At 37.2% G+C, this 24,244-nt stretch overlaps 1 protein-coding gene across 4 annotated transcripts in view; it reads right to left on the minus strand.

Moving 5' to 3' along the window:
• VCAN (versican) overlaps positions 1-24,244 on the minus strand; it is a 139,608-nt gene that overhangs the window by 64,513 nt on the left and 50,851 nt on the right. For all 4 annotated transcript variants that reach the window (XM_044266110.1, XM_044266088.1, XM_044266107.1 and 1 more), the window contains exons 5-6: positions 24,061-24,188; positions 6,201-6,494 (exon numbers count right to left, since the gene is read on the minus strand). In XM_044266110.1, the coding sequence (XP_044122045.1) occupies positions 6,201-6,494; positions 24,061-24,188 (422 nt within the window). The remainder of the gene's footprint in view (positions 1-6,200; positions 6,495-24,060; positions 24,189-24,244) is intronic.

Consider the following 24,244-nt stretch of genomic DNA (forward strand, 5'->3'; position numbering starts at 1 on the left):
CTACTAGGAAAACGTGGTAATACTGTTCTGAAGGCTTCTTCTGTCCGCTGCCTCTTCTCCCTCCTTCTCAAGTTGTGCTCTGTCTCAGGGGAGAGGGAGTGCCTCAGATTGCAAAACAACAAAAAAGCCACATCAAATGTACCCGAGTTACATATAAACTATTACATTGTCCATAACGTGGAGGGCTTCATAAAAACAGGATATTAAACTTTTTAGTACCACCCTTCACTTGAGTCCAGGCGTTGGGACATTTGTCTTTACCTTCATTTCAACTCTGCAGTGTAGTCTTGGGTTTCTAATAAACAATAAGACATTTCTGGCAGAGGCTGCTTGGCATTTGTGATAGATTCACATTTTGCTCTATGTTCTACACACTACGTTTGTAACTCTTACAAGGGTCTTGGTTCCAGGCTTACTTTAGCATGAAATTCAAAAGTCGAACAGGAAGTGAAGTACCCACATGATGTATTTTAGGTCTGTAATTACAAATCACTGGAAACAACCCTGAGCATCAGAAAGAATGGGCTCAGGCAATAAAAAGTAACATGTCATCATAAAATGCTACATTATAATACCTCCAGATTTACAGAGGATGGCCTCTCCTTTTTAAAGAAATTTAAACTGAGTAGCTAAGTGATAATGTTGTAGACAACAAGATTCTTCTTCAACATAGGGAAAATGCAGCAGAGCTTAGCATGCAGAGATTTTGTTTCTTACCAAAAAATTGGATTTTCAAAAATTTAACAACTAGTCACCACTAAACTCAGAAAGAACTGTTCTAAAAAACCTGTAGTCATTGTCTCACCACATCCAGTATGACTTAAAACTAGCTGTATGGGCGAATACCTGTTCTCCCTGATGAGAGTTGTCACATCTGTAGTATCTGTAATATCTGTGTCTAACTCTCAATAATCCCCAAACAGTAGTCCTTGGAAAACTAAACTGGGTATCTTTGCACTCCACCTATCCTGTCAAAACTTAATTATATTAGGGCAGTGAAACTGCTGTGTCTGATACAAGAATCATAAATATATGTTGTTATGTAATTGTCCAAACCCACAGAACGTAGAGTACAAAGGATAAAACCTTACCTACTATGAACTTCGATTTATGGTATGTCCACATGTGTTCATCAGCTGTAACAAATGCACCATTTTGGTGGGCAATGCTCGTAATAGGGGAGGCTGAGCACGACAAGGGACAGGGGTACATAGGAAATCTAACTACTCTGAAACCTAAAACTGCTTCAAAAACTAACATCTATCATAATAATTTGAGGACAAAATGATGTGATTTTGTTGTAAATCAGACTTGAGCTATAACAGGTTCTTTATTTTTGGTTCGGATGAGCTGTTATTAGCTGTGGTCATTCCCCAGACCATTCTGAAGCCCAGATTCACTAATTTTAGAATGAAAACTTGGTGGCCATTTACATTATGGTATCATTTAAATATTCTCCAAAGTCTGCACTATTTACCTGATACTATTTTATGCTGGAACAAAACTAAACAAAAATAATACTCTTCAGAAACATTAAGTATTTTTTTTCTCCTCATAAGAAAATCTTTTTCTATATGCATTTCTTGGAAGAAGATTTGGTCTATTTTGATTGACATGAACAACTTAAGGAACCAAAGTATGGCTGATGATCTCTCTTTTAATTCAATTCTCTATCCTCTGAAATTCCACAACTATTACCTCATTTCACTGCCAAATATTATGTTCGTCTTCTAACAGTTTTCTTTGGGGAAATAGTAAAATGTACATACAGAGAAAGTTCCCGTGGAAACATAACATAATCACTTATCACACTTCATATTTGAGAAAAAATAATCATATTACTGTTAATAACCGCAAAAGAGTTAATTTTTCTTTTTTCCTCTTATTTCCATGGCTGATGAAATTAACTTAAAAGGAGATAATATGGCATTAGGGCCAAACAGAATGCCTGTGTGTCAGGTTGTCCCATGTTCCAATCCAAGTTCTGGGCTAGCATCTTCTTACAATGCTATGAAAATACTTTTGCAGTGTTTTAAAAATAAAGGATTCAGATTTTAAAATCTAAATTGTACGTCATTGCCGATTATTACTGTATCATTGGTGTTGCCTTTGTCTAGTCCTGGAACATAGTAAAGTGACAGCAATATGTCTCAGAGAATCCCCCTTACAAAGCCAGGATTTATGTGACTTAGTTTTCAAAAATCAAAAATAAGGGTTTTTAATAATTTTAGAGCTCTGTTTAAAAGTCTGCTTGTAATTAAGTTAGTTAATTCTACTATTTGGAATGGAAAACCTCAGACTTCCTTGGGGTTGGGTGGCTTTTTTGTCAACTTAACAGCTGACTTCCATCATAACTCAGACTATCTGATCATTGTTTCAACCACTCCAAAAAAAGGAAATAATTTTAAAAACCACAAGTATCTACAAAGAGATATCTTAAGGATAAATGCTAATATATTAATGGTGACTATTACAAAGGTGAACATGCAACTCCATGTTATGCCAAAAGTGTCCTTCCAAAAGAATTCACGTAGAGAAATTTTTGAATTGGAAAACGACCAGTGTCCTTTAGCTTCATTATTAAGCAAGCCAACAGAAATCAGCATATTTCTTTTCCCACAAAAGCTCCCTTCCAATCTTTGCAGCTGTCTGCCACACAGATGTTTTGCATCACTGTACTTATGGTATTTTATGTCCTATGGACTCTCTTTTCTTTGCTTCTGTTATAAGACATGAGGCAGATTTTCCCAATAAAATATAAAGATCGTGTTAGGAGCATGATAGTCGATTTAACCACACCCGTACTGCCCACTTTATATGAAAGTGACTAATTTCAAATTAGTTCTTCTACATGAAAAGGTTTCCTATGTAAATAACTTTAAACATAAGAATCCACAAATAGAGTGGATATACAATAAGTTGATTCGGACTTCATTGCTAAATACAGAGTAAAGGCTGGAACAATGGCATTAGATGCAAACTCTTGTTAAAAAGTTTTACGAGTGATTGAATGCCAACAGACTGAAATTCAATAAACAGAAAACATATTTAAAATACCATTTAGGGAAGGATTAGTTTTGGTGCCTAAAGTCAGATTATGGTCGAGGGCACAAAAAGGATCACAAGCACACCATAGGTTAGAAGGGCAGGTCAACTTGAAAGTGAACAAATAAGTAAGAAGTATAGCATATGAAGTGGCAGGAAATTATTTAGCCTTCCCTAAATCATAATTCTAGTTCCTAGCTTAATCAAACAGAGGGATTTAAAAAAATGAGGGTTCAAAGCTAGATCACATAGATGACCAAACACAAATAAGAATTTCAAAACAAGAAAATTATTTCAGTTGAGGAAGATGCTGCGGGACAACTGAACAACTGTGTTCAATAATAGAAATAGGTGTTATTTAGAGTTTGGTCTCCAACTTAAAAAGGAAAAATGGGCACTAAGTCCAATGCAATGAATTTGGATAATTAGAAAAACTATCCAACGATGATGGTAATCGAATATGAGAATGGGTTTTCTAGGAAACATGCTCTATCTCCCTGTATTGGAGAGCATTAATAACATAACATGAGAGATTATCCTGAGTCTTGAGTGGCTCTGATTCACTTAAATTTGGGGATGTATGGGTGATTTTTCAAAGCCCTAACTCTCTTTGACAGAACTTGCTTAACTCTGAAGTCAAAGAAAAATCAAAGGTGCACAATTAAGTTTAATCATCACAGGTAAATACACAGGAAAATTTCATTTCACAAATGTACTAATTTCCTTGTTTTTCATTCTGCTTGACATGAATAGATTCTAATTATGCTTGTCGTCGGCTATTGTTAATATTCTATTCAGTGATGGTAGAAGGAAAAGAGAATGAAAGCAAAGTGAGGTTTGGTATTTTTCATTCACCAAGAAGTGTCTTTAAAAGCCCCTTCTACATTCAGTAAAAAGCAAGCAAGAGAAATATGGTTATATTTCTAAATTCCTCTACTTAACCAACCAGCAGTACATCTCCGAAATCGCATTTGGAGCTTTTGCTGAGGTCACAACTCATACATTTTACCCTAAGTATTTAGCCACCACTCAACTATGTGGCAAAAGTGAATAGCAGTCAAGTCATTTTGAGAATATTTTTTAAATTCCTTTAAGGATATACACTAAGAGAATCCTTGGAAAACAGAATTAAGAAATTTTGGGAAGCTATTGGCACTGTGTATGGTTTATGAAATATTTTTGTGTTATGACTAAGCCTTCTAAATCTTTTAGATGCTGAATACATTTTGAATATAATAGGCCAGGGAAGAAATAAACAAGAATCTAACCCTTAGATTAGATTTAGATTAGTTTAGATTATGCTTTGGTTTGTAAAAAAACCGAAATTTGAACCATGATATTTGGAAGTTATATATTTCCAAGCTCTATAGATTCAAATGAATTAGAAAAAAACTGGACCTAAACTTTTCAAACTTTTGTCAGATTTTATATAGGTTTTTAGCAGGTGGCTATTGTATTTGAAACTAAGTATCTTGTCATTTCATGTGTTCATGTGAATTCCTCATTTAAATAAATAATTTAAAACACATCAGGATGAATTCTTTGTGGATACAGATAGCCTTCGGTTTAAGTTTTACCCTCAGGGAGGAAAAAAAAGTGTTGTTTAAAAGTTCTCTCTTGCCAGTTTTATCAAGCACAAGAAAACACAATTGAGCAAGGTAGTCAAGTTGGATAATTCCACTTCTTCCCTAATTAAACCTCTCTAACCTTGTCCCCCGAAACCAATCTGACTTCAGTTCTTAATCATAGTCACTTAATGAAAAACTGATTTTAAAGCTTCAACTACTTGAGAGTCACTGTTAAAAGAATGTCTATGTTTCTACTTTTAGAGATAGGCTTTCCTTTTTAATGTTTCTTTTGCTGAAAATAACTAAGGAAGAACTTTGCTTTTGTTTCAGAGTCTAGGGACAAAAGTCAGTATTTTCAAGTGGCTTTTTATGGCCAGCTTGTATTGCACTGATACACACGGCTTTCACACTGAGAAAGCTGAGTCCATGGGAGGGGATGTGGGCAGAGGCAGCTCAGAAGGGAGGCAGCGGCACGTGAGAACACACTTTTCCGCCGCACTAACGCCTATTCTACTCAGACATCCTAGCTGTGACTTTTTGGTTGATCCAAAGAATGCTTGTTTATTTCACTTTAGAAACCAATTACATAATATGTTAGTATATTTTCTATTCATTTATTATGTATTGCTACAACAAAGTATATTGGAAACTTGGTAAAACCTTTACTATATTTCAATATAACGTGGCTCTACTTTGAACATAACTCACCCCAAATGCTAGGAAATCTTTGCTTAGCTGTCGCAACAATATAGATCCTTCAGTAAAAATCACAATGAGACTCTGGATTACTCGCTTGTTTGATCAAGCATCCTACAAGCACGATATTATATCATGTGACTACTACTGCCAAAATAATTTAAGGACATCTGAAAATTCTAAATAATTATATCATGAATGTGGAGAGATGTTACTTAAGGTCACTTTCAAAGAGCAAACCTAACTGAAGATAGCCTACATTACACCTTTCAAAGAAAACAGACCGTACTTCAATATAATACTAGAGAATTGGTGATTAGAAGGCACATATTTTCATTACTTGAATTAAAATCAGATAAAAGGAGATACTTATTTATAGCCTGGTTTCCTGTTAGGTATTAACTGAATGTTATGATTATCCATCTCTGTTCCAAGTACTCACCTGCAATTACTGAAACTGGAATTCTCCACCATTTCAAAGAAAGACATACCAAAAACAAATTAAGCAAAATTCAAGGATTCAACTCAGCCACAGTTGGCCTCAAAATTACAGCACCAACAATCTAATTACATTTAAGGACTGAAATAATGTTAAAAAGAAACACAAAAAAACTAATCAGAAATATGTTCTGTGGTTCTAGGTACAAAGGAGCACAGTTAAGACCCTAACTTGACATTCCTCACCACCTCTAAAAGAACATCTGTCAAACTACCTGTTGTTTTAACTGTATCACTGCCATTTATTGGCTTTTGAAAGTCACTGAACTGTTTCCGTTCTGTGTGTACACTGCAAGACATGGAATCCATTCCCATTGCTAGATGAACACCAATGCCTGTCTTCGAAGTATTTTTTTAAAATCTGTAATTTTTAAAAAGGTATCAGACACTTACGTTTAAAGCAGTAGGCATCAAATCTGCTATCAGGGGTAGGAAAGCCTGTCTGGTTCTCAAAACGATACAGGGTTCTCACCCCAAGTAAACCACCTCCACACTGGGCCCTGGCCACAGTCACAGGGTGGCGAACGCTGGCGTCGGACAGCCACCCATAATCGCACTGGTCAAAGCCATTCCTCCAAGCGGCTTGGAGTTCCCCCACTGTTGCCAGCCGGGCGTTCTGGTTTTCACACTCTTCTTCAGCCTCCTCAAAGGTAAGTTTATCAGGAGCAGTGATATGGAATACTTCACCTGAAATAAGGAGGGGAAAAAACACAACAACAAACATAAGTTTTACTATTCATTCCCTTCCAGTTTAGGGGTGGGCGGGGAGTACAAGAAGAAGGATATAATGCTTTTTTCATGTCAAGGTAGCAGCTTCTGATACTTTAAAGCAGTTAACAGAATGGTTACTCAATTTTGTCACTATTAATGTGACACATCCCAGAAAAGTTCACATATATTAACTTTATTATCAAATGACTGCTTCTATGGGCCATGGGTATATAGAAGCAACCATTTGATAATAAAGTTACACTCAGTTCTTTAAAATGAACAAATCTTCTCCATTGATTCTTTGGACTACTATCTGGGAAAAGAGTTTTCTCTTCAGCAAAAGAGCAGACTGGAAAGGGAAACTGCACCGAAATGTCACCCAGGTTATTTCATGTTGCTTCACCTGAAATCAAACAGTAGCTCTTGAACCCTCCTTCTCACCTATCACTACCATCAAAATGGATGAGCTCCCATCAAATTAAACAACAAAACAAGGAAAACTCCAGGGTTTAAAGATGGGAAGGGACAGAAGCAAGATGGATTCCATGATTGCTATGTCAGAGACTAAGAGTGCATGGAGGCCAGCTAACTTAGCTCCCACTCAACTAAGTGACCAAGGTCCCCCTGGAGGAAGTGGCATGTTTTTTTTTCTTTTTCCTCTTTATGTATTTTTTTTAATTGTGTATGTTAGTCACCATACAGTACATCATTAGTTTCTGATGTACTGTTCCATGATTCATTGTTTGCATATAGCACACCCAGTGCTCCATGCAATTCGTGCCTTCCTTAATACCCATCACCAGGCTCACCCACCCCCTCTCTTCTAAAACTCTCCATTTGTTTTCTGGAATCCATAGTCTCTCATGGTTCATCTCCCACTCCGATTTCTCCCCTTTCATTTTTCCTTTCTCCTAATGTCCTCCATGCTATCCTTACGTTCCACAAATAAGTGAAGCCATATAATTGACTTTCTCTAATTGACTATTTGATTTATTTCACTTAGCACAATCTCCTCCAGTCCCATCCATGTTAATGAAAAAGTTGGGTGTTCATCCTTTCCGATGGCTGAGTAATATTCCTTTGTGTATATGGACCACATCTTCTTTATCCATTTGTTGAAGGGCATCTTGGCTCTTTCCACATTTTGGCTATTGTGGACATTGCTGCCATGAACATTAGGGTACATATAGCCCTTCTTTTCACTGCATCTGTATCTTTGAGGTAAATACCCATTAGTGCAATTGCCGGGTCATAGGGTAGCTCTATTTTTAATTTTTTGAGGAACCTTAACAATTTTCCAATGTGGCTGTACCAATTTACAGTCCCACCAACAATGTAAGAGAGTTCCCCTTTCTCCACAATTTCTCCATTTGTTGTTTCTTGCCTTGTCGATTTTTGCCATTCTAACTGGTATAAGGTGGTACTGATTTTGTGGTTTTGATTTGAATTTCCCTGATGGCTAATGATGATGATCAATTTTTCACATGTCTGTTAGCCATTTGCATGTCTTCTTTGGAGAAATGCCTGCTCAAGAAGACACAAAAGGATGGAAGAACATTCCATGCTCATGGATCAGAAGAATCAACATTGTTAAAATGACTATGCTACCTAGAGCATCTATACTTTCAATGCCATCCCAATCAGAATACCAATGGCATTTTTCAAAATGCTGGAACAAACAATCCTAAAATCTGTATGGAACCAGAAAAGACCCCAAATCTACCAGAAAAATGTTGAAAAAGAAAACAAAGCTGAGGGGGATCACGTTGCCTGATTTCAAGCTACATTACAAAGGTGTGATCACCAAGACAGCATGGTACTGGCATAAAAACAGACACAGACCAATGAAACAGAATAGAGAGGCCAGATATGGACCCTCAACTCTATGGTCAACTAATCTTCAACAAAACAGGAAAAAATATCCAATGGAAGAAAAGATAGTCTCTTCAATAAATGGTGTTGGGAAAATTGTACAGCTATATACAGAAGAATGAAACTGGACCATTCTTTTACACCATACACAAAGATAAACTCTAAATGGATGAATGACCTCAATGTGAGACAGGAATCCATCAAAATCCCAGACGAGAACATAGGCAGTAATCTCCTTGACATCGACCACAGCAACTTCTTTCAAGACACGTCTTCAAAGGCAAGGGAAACAAAAGCGAAAATGAACTATTGGGACTTCATCAATATAAAAGCTTCCACACAGCAAAGGAAGCAGTCAACAGAACAAAGAGAGAACCCACAGAATGGGAGAAGATATGTGCAAATGACACTACAGACAAAGGGCTGATATCCAAGGTCTATAAAGAACTTCTCAAACTCAACACCCAAAAAAAATAGATAAGTCAAAAAACGGGCAGAACGGGCACGTTTTTATTTGCTACTCCCTCTGCTCAGTTGCTACTCACTCTGCCCAGGGTGCAACCTCTCACAATCTGTCTGCTCAGAAGAGGGGCCCTTTTCCAGGTCTCACAAAGACACCACATGTGCTAGCAGGGTCTCTAACCATGTTTGAGAAACTCTTCTATTTGCTTACTGATTAACAAAGAAAGGCTTAACATTTACTTTGCCCATCACCCAGCCCCATTAGCAGAGAATCTGTTCATAATAACTTAACATGTCACAATAAAATATTCTGGAAATGCTAGAGACTTCGTTAAATTGGTACTTAGGGAGCTAACAAAACAACTGGCAGATATAAATTCAATGCAAATTAAATGATGCCTCTCACATTTGAGCACAAGTGGCTCAAAGACAGAGGCAGGATGAGAGAGTACCTAAGCAAATAGAGCAGGCAGAAGGAATAGAAAATGAGGCAGGGAGGAAGCTAAAATATTGATAGCCCATTACTACAGCAGCGGCGGGTCCCGGTCTGCCTCTCAGAGACCGCTTTCTGATTCTATGATATATTAGACAACGGAGACTCCAGAACTCTCAGGATTCAGCTCTTTTCACCTGACTGAAGGCAGATGTAACAGGCAATTGTTTAAAATGAATAGAGCCATTACTCTCTCTCAGTGTGCGATAGCTTTATAAAACAAGAAAAATTAGTGATGGGAAAAATGGTCAAATCACACACGTCAGCTTTTGTCACTATGAATCTAAAATAGGCCAAATCCCTTTAAGAGCTATTTGAAGAAGAGAGAACAAAATGACTTCCACCTGATGGGAAAAAGTAAGGGAACATGGAAATGGGTTTTTGTCTTTAACTGTGTAGGCTGGCAAGGAAAGCAATCTCAAATGCAAAAATACACCGTTAAGAACGTAAGTTGCTGCCCCCCATTCCTGCACCATCTCCCTCCCTAAGAAGTTGTAAAAGCATAAGGGTCACAGTCCCACTTACGGAGTCGATCTTCAATAATCCTCGCTAAGTGAATAGCATTTCAAGTTCTTGTTAAGGAACAGGGTGCTCTTTTTCTTCCACCCTCCCCAAGCAGCACATTCAAAAAAAGATGCCTGCTGCAGAGCTTTGGGGAGCTGCGGTCCAAGAACAGCTGATTCATCTCACCTATGGATTTGGCTTAAAGCAACAAGGGGAAAGGCAGACAGAGAGACTGGGTCTGTGTGCTCCTGAGCAGCCTCATTCACTTCAAAGGAAGGCGAGTGTGAAAGAGGGCAGCGCGCCAGGCTGCTTGCCTCTAAGGTAGAGCCCTTGCATTTGTTATTACAGCTGGAATATCTTTCCGAGGCCTTAGTTCCCTGCATTGTGACGTACTGCAACTTCGAGGTGAATGACTGCTCCTTTATACTAATGAGAGTGATCAGCCAACCAGAGCAGACAGAGAACTGGGATTGGGAGAGTAAAAGTCTGCTACTGCAAACAGCAGTGCCAGCCTGTATGTGGGGGGAAATCAACTTCTCCAACTGCAGCCAGACCAAAGGGCTGATGAGGGAAAATGACAGCATGATTTCATGGGTAACTGGTTTCCCCTCTTAAACAGCAAACATGTTTGGAGTGTGAAAGGAAAGAAAGGTTTCAGAATATGCTGATCGGTTAAAAAGAGAATTCCATTATTATTATTATTAAATCTATACAGACCTACTTATAGAATTCTACTTATAGAATTTTTATATAGACATTCATTAGATCTGACTATATTGCAGTCAATTGTTTAATTCATTTGTTTGGAAGATATAATTTCCATCCACCTATCCAGTGCCCATAAAATAATTACTTTATTTATTTGATTAAATTCTATTATCCACACCACCACCTGTTTTCCTTTATATGTAGGAACTTTTCAAACACTGAAAATAAAATTTTAAAAAAATGAAAAAGCTATCATTATTGAGTTTCATTCAACTCAGATTAAAAAAAAAAGATTTCACTGGCACTGAGTTTAAGGTGGGAATCAAAATAATTCATTTATAAAGATAGATATGATAAATTATTTTATTTTAAGAAGATGAAAAGAAAAATATTTATTTTAACTCTGTTCCAAAAAGTAAATATCTAAGACCTCCTAAATCATGATTCTTTAACATGAACATTACTTTGCCCACTTAGAAAATCTAATAATATAGTAAAGCACCTATAGTATAGAATTTTCTTACTGTATCCTGAAGCTGTTACAATTAACACTCAATCCACACCAAAAATGGCAATTCAAATAACCAAACTTTGCTCTTCATATGTATTAACCTCAAAATATTAAGGCCTGAACATCTTATACTTTTGAGAAGTATGCAAGAATATCCTAGCATCTGTTTTATACTGAAACCCAAACCAGAAAATAGAAAAGGTAAGTTGATAGGTAATGCATAGCAATAATTGAACTAATCCATATTACTAAGTGTCTTGGATTCCTAAGACATCTACGACCAGCTGAGAAGTACTTTTCTGTTGTTGTTGTTCATTAGATGCTTGGTTTTCCTTAATAATCCTTTGACATTATGTACCTTTTATCTAACATAATACAAACATAGGTGACTTATCTAAAGTCCAGAGGTAAGGGCAAATAAGGCACCAAAGAACCAAGAGAAAGAGAAAGCAAATCTGGGAAATTAAGAAAAGCCACTCAGTGCATTCACTTAGTTTCTCTCTCTACAACATGACTTAAGTGGTCAGGTTGTGTAAGTGCCTGCCGTGAAGGTATCTTAAAAGCACCTTTTTTGCCTCAGATGTATGTAATGAAAGTTCCTCCTGAATCACAGTACTGCTTTAGAGAGGGAGAGGAAGCAAATCTTTTGTGAGATAAAATGCCTATTTTATTAGCACAGGACAAGGCTGTGTTCTCGTCCTACCTCTGCATACTTGGAACTAAGCCATTTAATGTTCCTTAGATTTACTGGATAGCTCATTCTCGGATGGCAAAAATTACTTTCACAAGTTGACAATGAGTCCACTCTCTAAGTTCCAGAAGTAGCCTCTTCAAGGTAGCTACATCTACAAGACTCTTATCATCAAACTGGTAACTAGAGTATAGATTTGGAACCTGTTTGTAAATGTTATCTACCTATGAGAAAATACTTAATTTTTCTCTAAGGAGAACAAATAAAATGTCAGGAAAGAAATACACAAAATGTTTACATATAATTATTTAACATAAGAGGTCAAGTTAATTTAAGTTAGCATAAGTAAGAATTCATTGAGGTGTATACATATATGCTCACTTTAGTACACACGTGAGATACAATAATGCAGAATGGAGGATTGCACACATAGGATAATTTTCATATTCATCTGAAAAACATATATGTGGTATCTTAATGCATATTTTCCCAAAATCTCAAGTTAAATGTCACTGGTTTGAATTATTACTGTTATTTCAACTTTCTAGGGATGTCCTAGAAGAAACTGGAAGACACCGCTGGTGAGACTTTAATATTTGGTGACATCCCACAAACTAAATTTACCTTAATCATGGGAATTAACATCATCAGAAATATTAAGGAAAAAAATACTTTATTTGACGACTAACTGCCTCAAGACTCCCTGGAAATTGGACCATGCATGTTCTTTTTTCCACACTTCTGATTGCTAAATGGAAAAGTGGTTTCTTGGCAGACGAAAAAATGACACACACTAAAATGGCAAGCAATGATGAAAACAAATCAAACATTAAAATGACCCACACTGTTCAAAAGCTAGAGTTTACAACCAGGAGTAACTCAGAACAACTATTAGAGAGCCTGGTTCTAGAGCAAAGTGAGGATAAGTTCTTACTCTCCTGCCAACAATTCCCTGTGAATACCAAGAGAAAAAGGGAATTGGCAAGGGCAGGACATACATAATTACTCCATTCCCTGCTGGACTCAGCAGCCAGGTAGCCAAAACCAAAAATCCCACAATTTTTCTCACGGGGTATATTTGCTGGGTAATGTGATAAGTGTTTATTGTTTGTTTCTGTTTACTTGTGCTCATAACCCTTCTATCATGAACTGTCCAGTCTGAAAATAACTTCTTATAAACTAATCATATTTCCCTTTATCCATTTAAAAAAGAACTCTCTAATTTTTTTTTTCACTTTAAGGAAGTTCAAGATTTGTCAATGTTACTACATTGTCTTGCTATTTAAGTTATACTTAAGTAATAAATATATGTAATGGTAGTTACAGTAAGTAAGCTGGAAGCAAATCACCTTAGGAGCTTCTAAATGCCGATATAATAAAATCACTTATGGCAAGTATCCTGATAATAAAAGCAATTCAGCATAATTATTGCTAGCTTTGAAGTTTTGGACTTTTAAGTTTCAAAGGAGGTTTCTTTTTTCTTTTCTTTCTCTCCATGTCTCTCCTGTCCTCTCTCACTCTTTCATTCTTGCTCTTTTTCTGACTCCGTCTATATACACACAATCAAAGCATTGAAGACTAGTGCCCATTATACTCTGGATCACAAAATCCATCAGTTGTACCTGCTTGATTAACAGCTAACCTACACTGCTATATAATCTTTTGAGGGCCGATATTTAAAGATAATTCAAAAGCATGTCAGTTTCCCTAAGATTTGATACTTTAACCTGCTCGGAGATCAAACTTCCATCACGATGACAAGAAAACCTCAGGGGCTGCCAACATAATTTTGCTCCATCTCTAGTGCTAGGCTGGCAGTTAGCACTAGGGGGCAATGGGATTGTAATATGGGGGCAATGGGATTGTAAAGACAGATCAGCACCTTTCAGATTTCTCACTTTTCTTAGGCTGAAGGAGAAGCATGATGTGGCTTAGAACATAGATAGAATTTTGAATTTTTAGCTTCTTCTTTTTTTTAATATTTTATTTATTTATTTGACAGAGATCACATGTAGGCAGAGAGGCAGGCAGAGAGAGAGGAGAAAGTAGGTTCCCTGCTGAGCAGAGAGCCCGATGTGGGGCTCGATCCCAGGACCCTGGGATCATGACCTGAGCCGAAGGCAGAGGCTTTAACCCACTGAGCCACCCAAGCGTCCCTGAATTTTTAACTTCTAATTACTAAAGAATTGTCATCAACTGGCTCTGATAGTCAGTTAACATGCTCTAAGTCAGATAACAATTCATGAGAAAAGGAATCCATGTACTTGTCAATGTGTTATTATACAAGATCTTGTGTATGTCAATTTCAAAGGCTTAAAGAGATAGGAAGTCCCACTAAAATTTAAACATATTTTTATGGTTTTTCAGGATGTCAGATCTCATTCCTTCCCACTGACAGAGCAGTAAGATTTTAATTAGAGTGAGAAAGAAGTTCTAAAAAATTTCTGGATGTCTGAGTCTTCAAAATATGTGAGATTGAATGTGTTATTTGATTTGACAGGCACAGTATGGCTGCAGGTCAACACAGGACGATCAGCCTAGTTTGGCTTTTTTTTTTTCTTTTTACTTTTCACAGTTGAAAGGTAAATGGCCACTGTATTTCCTAAGAAGCTCTTTCAGTTCAGAACTCCAAAAGATCCTGACATTAAAACCTTAGAGCAAATGACTGTCACATGCTTCAAGGGATGTATATCATGACAAGTCTACTTATGGTAAGATTATAAATGCAAGGGTCTATATATAGAAAATCTTAAGAATGCCATTAAAAAACTATTAGAACAAATAAACAAGTTCAGCAGAGTTGCAGGATACAAGGTACAAGACCAATATATAAATGCATTTCCATATACTTCCCACAAACAGAAAAAGAAATAAAGAAAACTCCATTTTCATTTGCATTAAAAATAACAAAATATTTAGGATGAAATTTGACAAAAGTACTGTAAAATTTATACTCTGAAAGGTATAAAACACTGATGAAAGAAATTAAAGACAGTCTTTTTTTTTTTTAAGATTTTATTTATTTATTTGACAGACAGAGATCACAAGTAGGCAGAGAGGCAGGCAGAGAGAGAGGAGGAAGCAGGCTCCCCGCTGAGCAGAGAGCCCGATGCGGGGCTCGATCCCAGGACACTGGGATCATGACCTGAGCTGAAGGCAGAGGCTTTAACCCACTGAGCCACTCAGGCGCCCCAAAGACAGTCTTAAGAACGAGAAAAACATCCCATATTCATGGATCAGAAGATTTATTATGGTTTTAGATGGCAATACTCTTCAAATTGATCTAGAGATTCAACACAATCCCTATCAGAAGCCCAGCTGGCCTCTTTGTAGAAATGGAGAAGCTGATCCTAAAATTCATATGAGAACTCAAGGAACCCAGAATAACTAAAATGATTTTGAAAAAGAACACAGAGGTCTCATACTTCCCAATTTCAAAATTTACTACAAAGCAATAGTAATCAAGACAATGTGGGACTGACATAAGCATAGACACATAGATCAATGGAATAGAATGGAAAGTCCAGAAACAAACACATATATCTATGATGAGTTGACTTTCAAAAAGGTGCCAAGGCCATTAAATAGGGGAAAGAATAGTCTTTTCAACAAATGGTGCGGGGACAACTAGATGTCCACATGCTAAAGAATGAATCTGGACTCTTAACTCATACTACATAAAAAATTAACTCAAAATTAATCAATAGAAAAGTAAAACTTAAAACTTGTAAAACTTGTAGAAGAAAACACAGAAGCAAGTCTTCATGACTGAGGATTTGGCAGTGTTTTCTTAGATTTGACATAAAAAGTACAAACAAACAAGAACATATAGCTAAACTGGACTTCATTGAAATTCAAAAATTTTGCGTGGCAAAGCACCCTACTGAGAAAGTAAAAACGACAGCTCATGGAATGGGAAAAAATAGGTGCAAATCTTCTGAGAAGAGGCTTTAATCTAGAGTATATAAAGAACTCTTGTGACTCAACAACAAAAAGACATCCCAGTTACAAATGGGTAAAGGTTCTCAACAGACATTTCTTTTTTTTTTTAAAGTGAGGTTTCATTGACATACATTATATTCATTTCAGGGGTACAACATGATGATTGAATATTTGTATATATTGCAAAATGATCACTATAGTGTCTAATTAATATCCATTACCACACATAGTTACAGATATTTTTTCTTGTGATGAGAACTTTTAATTTTTACTCTCTGGGCAACTTTCAGATATGCAATATAATATAATTAACTATGGTTGCCATGGTGTATATTACATCATCATGACTTGTTCATTTTATAACTGGACTGGAATAGACATTTCTCCGAGAAGTTATATAAATGGTCAATAAGCACATGGAAAGTTGCTTAACATCATTAGCCATAAGAGAAGTACAAATTAAAACCACAGTGAAATATTATTGCATACATGTTAGGATGGTTGCAATCAAAATCTCAGATAAAAACAAGTGTGGGCAAGGATGGGAAAGAACCAGGATCCTATTATAGTGCTGCTGAGAACTGAAAATGGTGTGGCCACACTGGAAAACAGGCTAGCAGTTCCTCAAAAAGTTAAAAACAGAATTATCATTTAATCCAGCAATTCTAATCATTACAACACAATGAATAAACAAATCATTACTCAAAAATTAAGATATTCTTATTGGAAAAATCAGAGATTTGGGAGAGCCTGAAGAACATTTTCTCTCTTCTTGGTTGTTAAGACTACTGCTCTGCTGGGGTATTCTGTGGTGGCCACAAGAGTTTACCACAGTGGAATAGGAAAAAGGATATATCCCATTATGGCAAAAAGAAGAGTTAAAAAAAGGAAATACTTGGGGCGCCTGGGTGGCTCAGTAGGTTAAGCCTCTGCTTTCAGCTCAGGTCATCTTAGGGTTCTGGGATTGAGCCCTGTGTTGAGATCTCTGCTCAACCGGGAGCCTGCTTCCCCTTCTCTCTCTGCCTGCCTCTCTGCCTACTTGTGATTTCTCTCTCTGTCAAATAAATAAATAAAATCTTTATTAAAAAAAAAAAAAAAAGGAAATACTTGACAAGGTTTTCACAAAGATTGAGTTATATAATAATACAACCAAACAATAAATGGTTTCCTTCCTTACCTTACCCATGGAGCTACTTCACAGTCAGCCTATGGAAATCATTGTACTGAATGAGGATATCATTTTCCAGAGGGGCTGCCATTGTGCCATGCCTGGTCGCTTTCCTCACTGACTCTTAGCTACACTGTTCAAAACTCCCAAGGTCAGTTTCAGGTGCCTAGCAGGACATGTTAATTTCCAAAGCCTATGTAAAAAGCCACAGCCACAGATATGATGTATGGTTCTACACATTCTACAGAGAATAAATGAAAAGATTTCAGCATCTTCTAGCACCAAACCAGAGTGAACTAAAGTGAAGAGATTCTGTAATCCAGAATCAATATTTGAATCATCCACTGAACCACAGTGAGCAGGAAGTTCTTCTAGCGGACGTGGGACTTTTTAACTGAAAAAGACCAGTATCACTAATTCTTAGATAACTCCCACTGGTGAAATATTTTGTAGATTATATCCTGTGAATCCCATTAAAATTAAAAGTCAATCTGAGAGGGGAGCCTGGGTGGCTCAGTGGGTTAAAGCCTCTGCCTTTGGTGCAGGTCACAATCCCAGAGTCCTGGGATCAAGCCTCACATCAGGCTCTCTGCTCAGTGGGGAGTCTGCTTCCTCCCTCTCTCTGCCTGCCTCTCTGCCTACTTGTGATCTCTATCAAATAAATAAATAAAATCTTAAAAAAAAAAAAAAGTCAATCCAAGAATCTACAGGCAGGAAGTCACACAATTCCCAGATTTGATATCTGATTTTTGTCCAATCAAAGCCTCCAAAAAAAGCCTGAATCTTTAAGTTCTGTTTAAGACCTGTTTAATGACATTTGGGCCTTTACCTAAATTCTTAGCTTTGTACATCTAAAGGAGAACATACGATAACAAAAAGGAAAGGTTATTTTTTGGTTCTAGGCCAGACACGGGCATGGCATAGAAGTATTACATGGTCATGAAGGTGATAGAACTATCTTGGATTTTGACATGAGGAAACACTATAAAAATTAACCTGTAAATTGCCAATAGGAACAAAGGAACCAATCCCAATGATTGGCTAGGGTGGCAAGAAAGGAAAATTACTGTGAGAAGCTGGAAAAGAGAAAAAAGTATCTCTAGGAAGGAATTCTAATGGACGCCATGGAAAAGAATGAGAGGAGCAATTCAGTGAGAAAAATTCATACCATGGTGATCCAATACAGATTAAAAAAATAGATTCTTAGTAAATTTGGTGAACAAAGTGAAGCATTTTTTTCAAATATTATAGAAATGGAAGGGTAGTGGTATTGTATCCCAAAAGAGACAAAATCTGAAGAAATAATACAATTACCACCAAGTATTTCTCGAGTAACTATTATGTTTGTATTAATGGAGTAGGTCTTTCATTGTGATTGAGAGGGGCAGAGAAGATGTGTATGGCCTCATCTCTATCATCAATTATAGAAGTTTTGCAACACAAAACAAACAGATCACATTTTGCATTCTGTGACTAAAACGCAACTAAAGGACAGTTAAATGCCAAACACGTGGAACTAACTCTATGAGAAGACCAGTTCAGACTAAGGGAATCATGTGATCTGGAAGAGCCAAAGATAGGCTCTTGGAGGTAGTAAGTTTTCAGGCACAGGAAAGAGCAGAGTGTTGGAAAGCTGAGGGGTCTATGTTCTCGGAGAGGACCAAAGCAGAACTGCAGGTAGCAAATGCAGGGCCTGTGGAGGGCCTGTGCACGTGTCTTGTTGGAAAGAGGGAGACAAGGTTGAACTGGTTATTCTCCAGCCAGGTTTGAGGGACTTCAAAGCTCATGCAATGTTTATGCTTGAGGAGGAAGATGACAGAAATCTCAACCACAGGATGTTGAGTAGGAGAAGAACATGGACATAGTGTTTGAGCGCTTTGATGGTTGTGAAACAGGCCCTTTGAAGGTCTGTTAAAAGCACAGGGATTATCTGTGAGAATCAAAACCACAGATGAGAAACAGAAATGATTCACAAACTAGAAACATGGGTATGGAAATCAGAAGAGGATTCAGGGCTAAACAAGCAAAACCAGAAACTAATATTTCCATTTTCACTTATTTGTTATTTTGTTGTACTTTCATGACCCATTCATCCCAAAAGGCATTTGATTTTCAGTTTACCTGCAAGAACAAATATGACATTAAACAAACTAATAAGGACACTGGAACAATGAAAATTTGGGAAGCAGGTAGAGGAGCAGTTAAGCCTAGAGAGGGGTAAAGTTATCCAAGGGGTTAAGTGCAAAGCAAAGTGAGTAGAGTGGGCACTTTTAAGTTGGAGGTTAATTCAGTAATTCAAAATTTATTCAACTCTATCTGTGGAGCATGGACATAGTAGGGATATACATGGTTCCTTCCCTCCTAGAAGCCACGGTCTTTTTTTTTTTCCTAAGATTTTTAAAAATTTTTTTCTTTATTTGACAAACAGAGATCACAAGTAGGCAGAGAGGCAGGCAGAGAGAGAGGAGGAAGCAGGCTCCCCGCTGAGCAGAGAGCCCGATACGGGGCTCAATCCCAGGACCCTGGGATCATGACCCGAGCCAAAGGCAGCAGCTTAACCCACTGAGCCACCCAGGCACCCCTAGAAGCCACAGTCTTATGGGAGAATTAGAGGCATACGCAAACATTTGGGGGTGGTTATGGTCATATATTCAAGGTTTGGAGATGTAAAGGTGAGAAAGAGCAGCTAGGACTTAGGAAGAGGATATGAGATGAAGGAGAAAGCCCATAATACAGACACATCAAAGTGCTGGGAACCTTACATGAAAGCCATGAAATCAGAATAGTAGGGTAGTAGTATTCCAGGAGAAGTAACAGTAGAGTTGCAGAGAAAATACAGGCCATGGAAGGATGAGATTTAAGTCCCCAAGTTTGCCTATATCAGAGGCGAAAGGAGCTCTTAGATCAGTCATTTGTCAGGTGTAGGTATGAGACTGGAAGTATTGACTCATTTGCAAGGAAACTAAGCAGGTCACCTGTGAAAATGAAAGCAGTCTGACCTCACCTATCACCATTCTTTCCAACATTCTCTTATCGATCTTATTTAGTATAGTCTTTTGTTTGTTTTGTTTTTGTTTTATTTTTCTATGACACACATACTTCCTATCAAACTGCCAGTTTTAGCACAGAAATGCATTAACTCACAAAGCACTCTCAGAATTATTTAAATGTCCCACGGGCATGACCTCCTATGGGAAATCAGATACTAGATTAATTCCTGAACACGGTTAGTCAAGAATATAATATTCTAATCAGAGAATAAACTGATGTTAAACTATTTAGGAGGGATAACACAAAAGAATTCTGTTTTTGCCACTGTATTAATTTTAATTCTTCAGTAATATTTAAGCAATTTATTGTATTCAAAATGCCTTGACATGAAAGTCATCCTTCTCATAAAGTGAGCCATTTCCAGTTATTTTCTATATACTTCAAAGCACCATGACTCAAACTTTGACAGAGCTTTGCACTCAGAACATCTCAGAAAAATTCTAGTTTTTTTTTTTAATTTGACAGACAGAGATCACAAGTAGGCAGAGGCAGGGAGAGAGTGAGAGGAGAAAGCAGGCTTCCTGCTGAGCAGAAAGCCCAATGCAGGGCAGCGGGGCTTGATCCCAGGGTCCTGAGATCATAACCTGAGCTGAAGGCAGAGGCTTTAACCCACTGAGCCACCCAAGAGCCCCTGAAAAATTCTAGTTTTAAGAAAATTCAAGAGAAGAAATTTTACAGTCTGTCAGGATTGTTTCTACATTTTGTAGTATTCATTATCAGAAAAAATTTCCTTATATTGACCCTAATTCACAGAGTTGCAATTTTAAGTCATTTCTTCTTTTTATGAATTCAGAGGAAATGAAACCTTTCATATAACCATAATCTATATTTCTTGAGCAGTTAGTTTGAGAAACCCACTGTGATAAAAGCTTTACACATTAACTCACTTCATCTTCATACCTAATTAAAAAGTAAGTATTCTAATTGTCCCCATGTCAGAGGAAAAGAAACTGAAACAGAGGTAAAGCCTTGCTCAGGATCTCACAGTTAGTAAGTAACAGAGCTGGGATTCAGTTGAGGTCCTTTCTGTTCTTAATCATAGGGACCTTAATTGCCTCCCTAGACTCCTCTCTCAGCATTGTCTTGATCACTCCTAAATAACTCCAATCCTTTACTCAATTTTCTAAACTGTATAATCATCTCAACTCTATTCTAAATGCTCTCAAAGTTTTCCAAACCTACGTTTCCAGGAAACTCAAATTAAACTTTCTAATAAGAAACCCTCTCAATGTTTTCCAAAGCTACCTTACCAGGAAACGCAGATTAAATTTTCTAATAAGGATTATTTTGTGATTACATTATCTTAATTTCTAGATTTCCCACTTTAGAATCTTGATTCCCTTAATTTCTTGGTAACGTTCTGTTACTGAGTCATGGCTAATAAGCCACCACAATATCTAGACCATTTCCAAGAATACAGGCTAATACTGGAATCCTGGTTTGTGGATATAGCTAATACAATAGCTGTTTACATTTAGTAGGTTATTTTTAAAAATAGAATCGAATATCATATTTGTATGTATATCTGTGCTATAATCACCATCTTAGAATATGAACCAGATTAGGTTTTTTTCCTCCCTTAAACTAGCTGAATCTAATAGAGTATAATTATTTGACTTTTATAAAGAAATATATACATCAGAATGAATATGACATTATTCAAGAAGAAAGAGGGGAAAAAAGGGTTGACATTCTGTCAACTAAATATCTTTCATTTTAAATGACTAAATTAAAACAAATTAATTACCTTTTTAAACTGTGCTTCATTTTATACTTAATTGACTTTTTCATGAGCCATCTGGAATAATTTGGCTTCTGATCTAAAGTTATTGCACCTTAGTTCATAACTGGCTATGTGTTCCATCACATGCATTCTGACTGCATCAATATCTCTATTTTTTTTTTTAAGATTTTATTTATTTAGTTGACACAGAGAGGGAGAGATCACGAGCAGGCAGAGAGGCAGACAGAGAGAAAGGAGGAAGCAGGCTTCCCGCTGAGCAGAAAGCCCAATGTAGGGCTCGATCCCAGGACGCTGAGACCATGACCTGAGCCGAAGGCAAAGGCTTAACCCACTGAGCCACCCAGGTGCCCCAATATCTCTATTTTTTTATGTCTCTCACACACACTTAGCTGTCAAAAACACAATAAAATAGAGGTGGCAATTATGATACCCATGAATATAGTGATAAATCTCTCTCACGAGGAATGTTGGCTTACTTTCAAATAATCTGTCATCGATGTGGCAATTGAAACTCAGAAGTAACTTTATATAGTCAACTTTCCACAAGAGTTTTTATCAATTCAGAGTTCAGCCAATGGCCTTTACTTCAAAGAGAGACACACACTTCAGTAAAGGAGGAGGGAGACCTCTACAAGAGTGATCTTTTGATCTTCCTCATTCATCCCCAGTCACACAGGCCTTTCTAACCTCCCCCACCATACCAGTCCAATTTCAGGTCAAGAAAGAAAAGATCCGTGTCCAAAGATTTGCAAATTATTCTAAGGGACAACAAACAAGGAAGAGAAAATTTCTAGAACAATGTCATTGTAAAAATACTGAATATCCTTTAGAACTGGGGGCACCTGTGTGGCTCAGCAGGTTAAAGCCTCTGCCTTTGGCTCAGGTCATGATCCCAGGGTCCTGGGATTGAGCCCCACATAGGGTCGCTGCTCAGCAGGGAGCCTGCTTCCTCCTTTCTCTCTGCCTGCCTCTCTGCCTACTTGTGATCTCTGTCTGTCAAATAAATAAATAAAATCTTAAAAAAAAAAAACCTGTTAAATTCCTTCTATAAAACAATGAAAAGCCTTTTTACTCTGCTCACAGAAATTTCAGTCAGTGCTTGAATTAGTTATACTGATTCTTCTGCCTTTCTCTTTCAACATTTATGTGCCCAAACAAAAACATTCAAATTCTGTGTATATATACATATATTTTATATCCAAAATTCAATATACATATCATATATATATATATCATAGGATGGGTTTGGTATGTTTTCCCTTTGTCCCTATAAAAAAAGGAAATTGCTAATATCTGAAGTTCTCATTTAGAAAATACATTTATCAGTTTTAAAGTAAAGTTATAATAAGAAAGTTAAGATGCTAGGGAACCACAATTAAGCAGCCTTCTGGTAAGTCAGCCTGCTTATTCAAATTTAGTCAGGTCATTAGGAAAATATAAGCTGCTTAGTTCATAGCTTTCAGTCTCTGAGGAGGTTTATTCAAGTCACAGAATCATAGAATTTTAATGTTGGAAGGGACCATGGAAATTATCTAGTCCAACGTCTTTATTTTACACATAAGAAAATTGAGATTATCCTTTCTATATGTACCCAGCCAAAATTAAAAGTGTAACTCAATTCAAAACTCCCCTTTATATAGTTCGACTTTAGGCTGCCTGTTAATAAAAAGGAGACCCTATTTCAAAAGTCACAGAAACTTCTGTTCCATGTGTCTTATAATAAAACTGTACTGTGCCCCTTGGGTGCCACCATTGAACTCGTACCTGTCTTTAAGAACCTCTAACTCATGCCAAACGAGAAATAATAGAGCCAAAGTCATTCGGGCTTTAGATCTCTTAAAAGCAAGACCTCTGGCTTCATATCCCTAACAACTAGCACAGCACCCAGCATACTATACGGTTGGTTGGTGGTTTCTTGAATGAATGAATGATTGCTCTGAATATTAGTGCAGCAACATTAACAGAAGAACTTGAGAAACCCTCCTGGGCTAGTTTCAGCTATTTAGTTGAGGTTCGGGGTGTTTATCAGCCCTTGGTTTCACAGTGGTTTGTCATCACAGGATTTTACCTGAAGTTCTCACAAGAATAGGTACCACCCGTAGAGCCTTCTATTCTTAAGGCTCTAAAAGTGTACTGGAAACAGTCCAATAGCAGCATGCCTGAAAGAAAACCTGCCATTAACTGAAGACATTTCTAACCTGCATAACCATTTGCACACTCCTCCTTCTCTTTCCACTTTAATTTGAGCTTATTTCACCACAATCATACGGTAATTTGGACTAAATGCTGCTGTTTGGAATCCAAACAAGCATAAAACTTGTTCTATTCCTACGTGCTCCCAGTCTGTCTTCAATTTTCTTAGTTCGAAGGAAGCGTTAGAAATTTAAACATCATACCATCCAGGTGGTCCACGTAGCAGTACACGTCGTAAGTTTCGTGAGGTGAACGGAATCCGTAGGTCCTGACTCCTTCCTTCCCCATCATATCTCCATAACAGCCTACTCGGGGAGCCCGGATGGGATACCTGGGGAAATAAAGGATGAGTAAGTCGCATTTATCCTTCCTCTCAAATTAATGAAT

This window comes from Neovison vison, chromosome 1 (genome assembly GCF_020171115.1).
Source record: "Neovison vison isolate M4711 chromosome 1, ASM_NN_V1, whole genome shotgun sequence".
NCBI lineage: Eukaryota > Metazoa > Chordata > Mammalia > Carnivora > Mustelidae > Neogale > Neogale vison.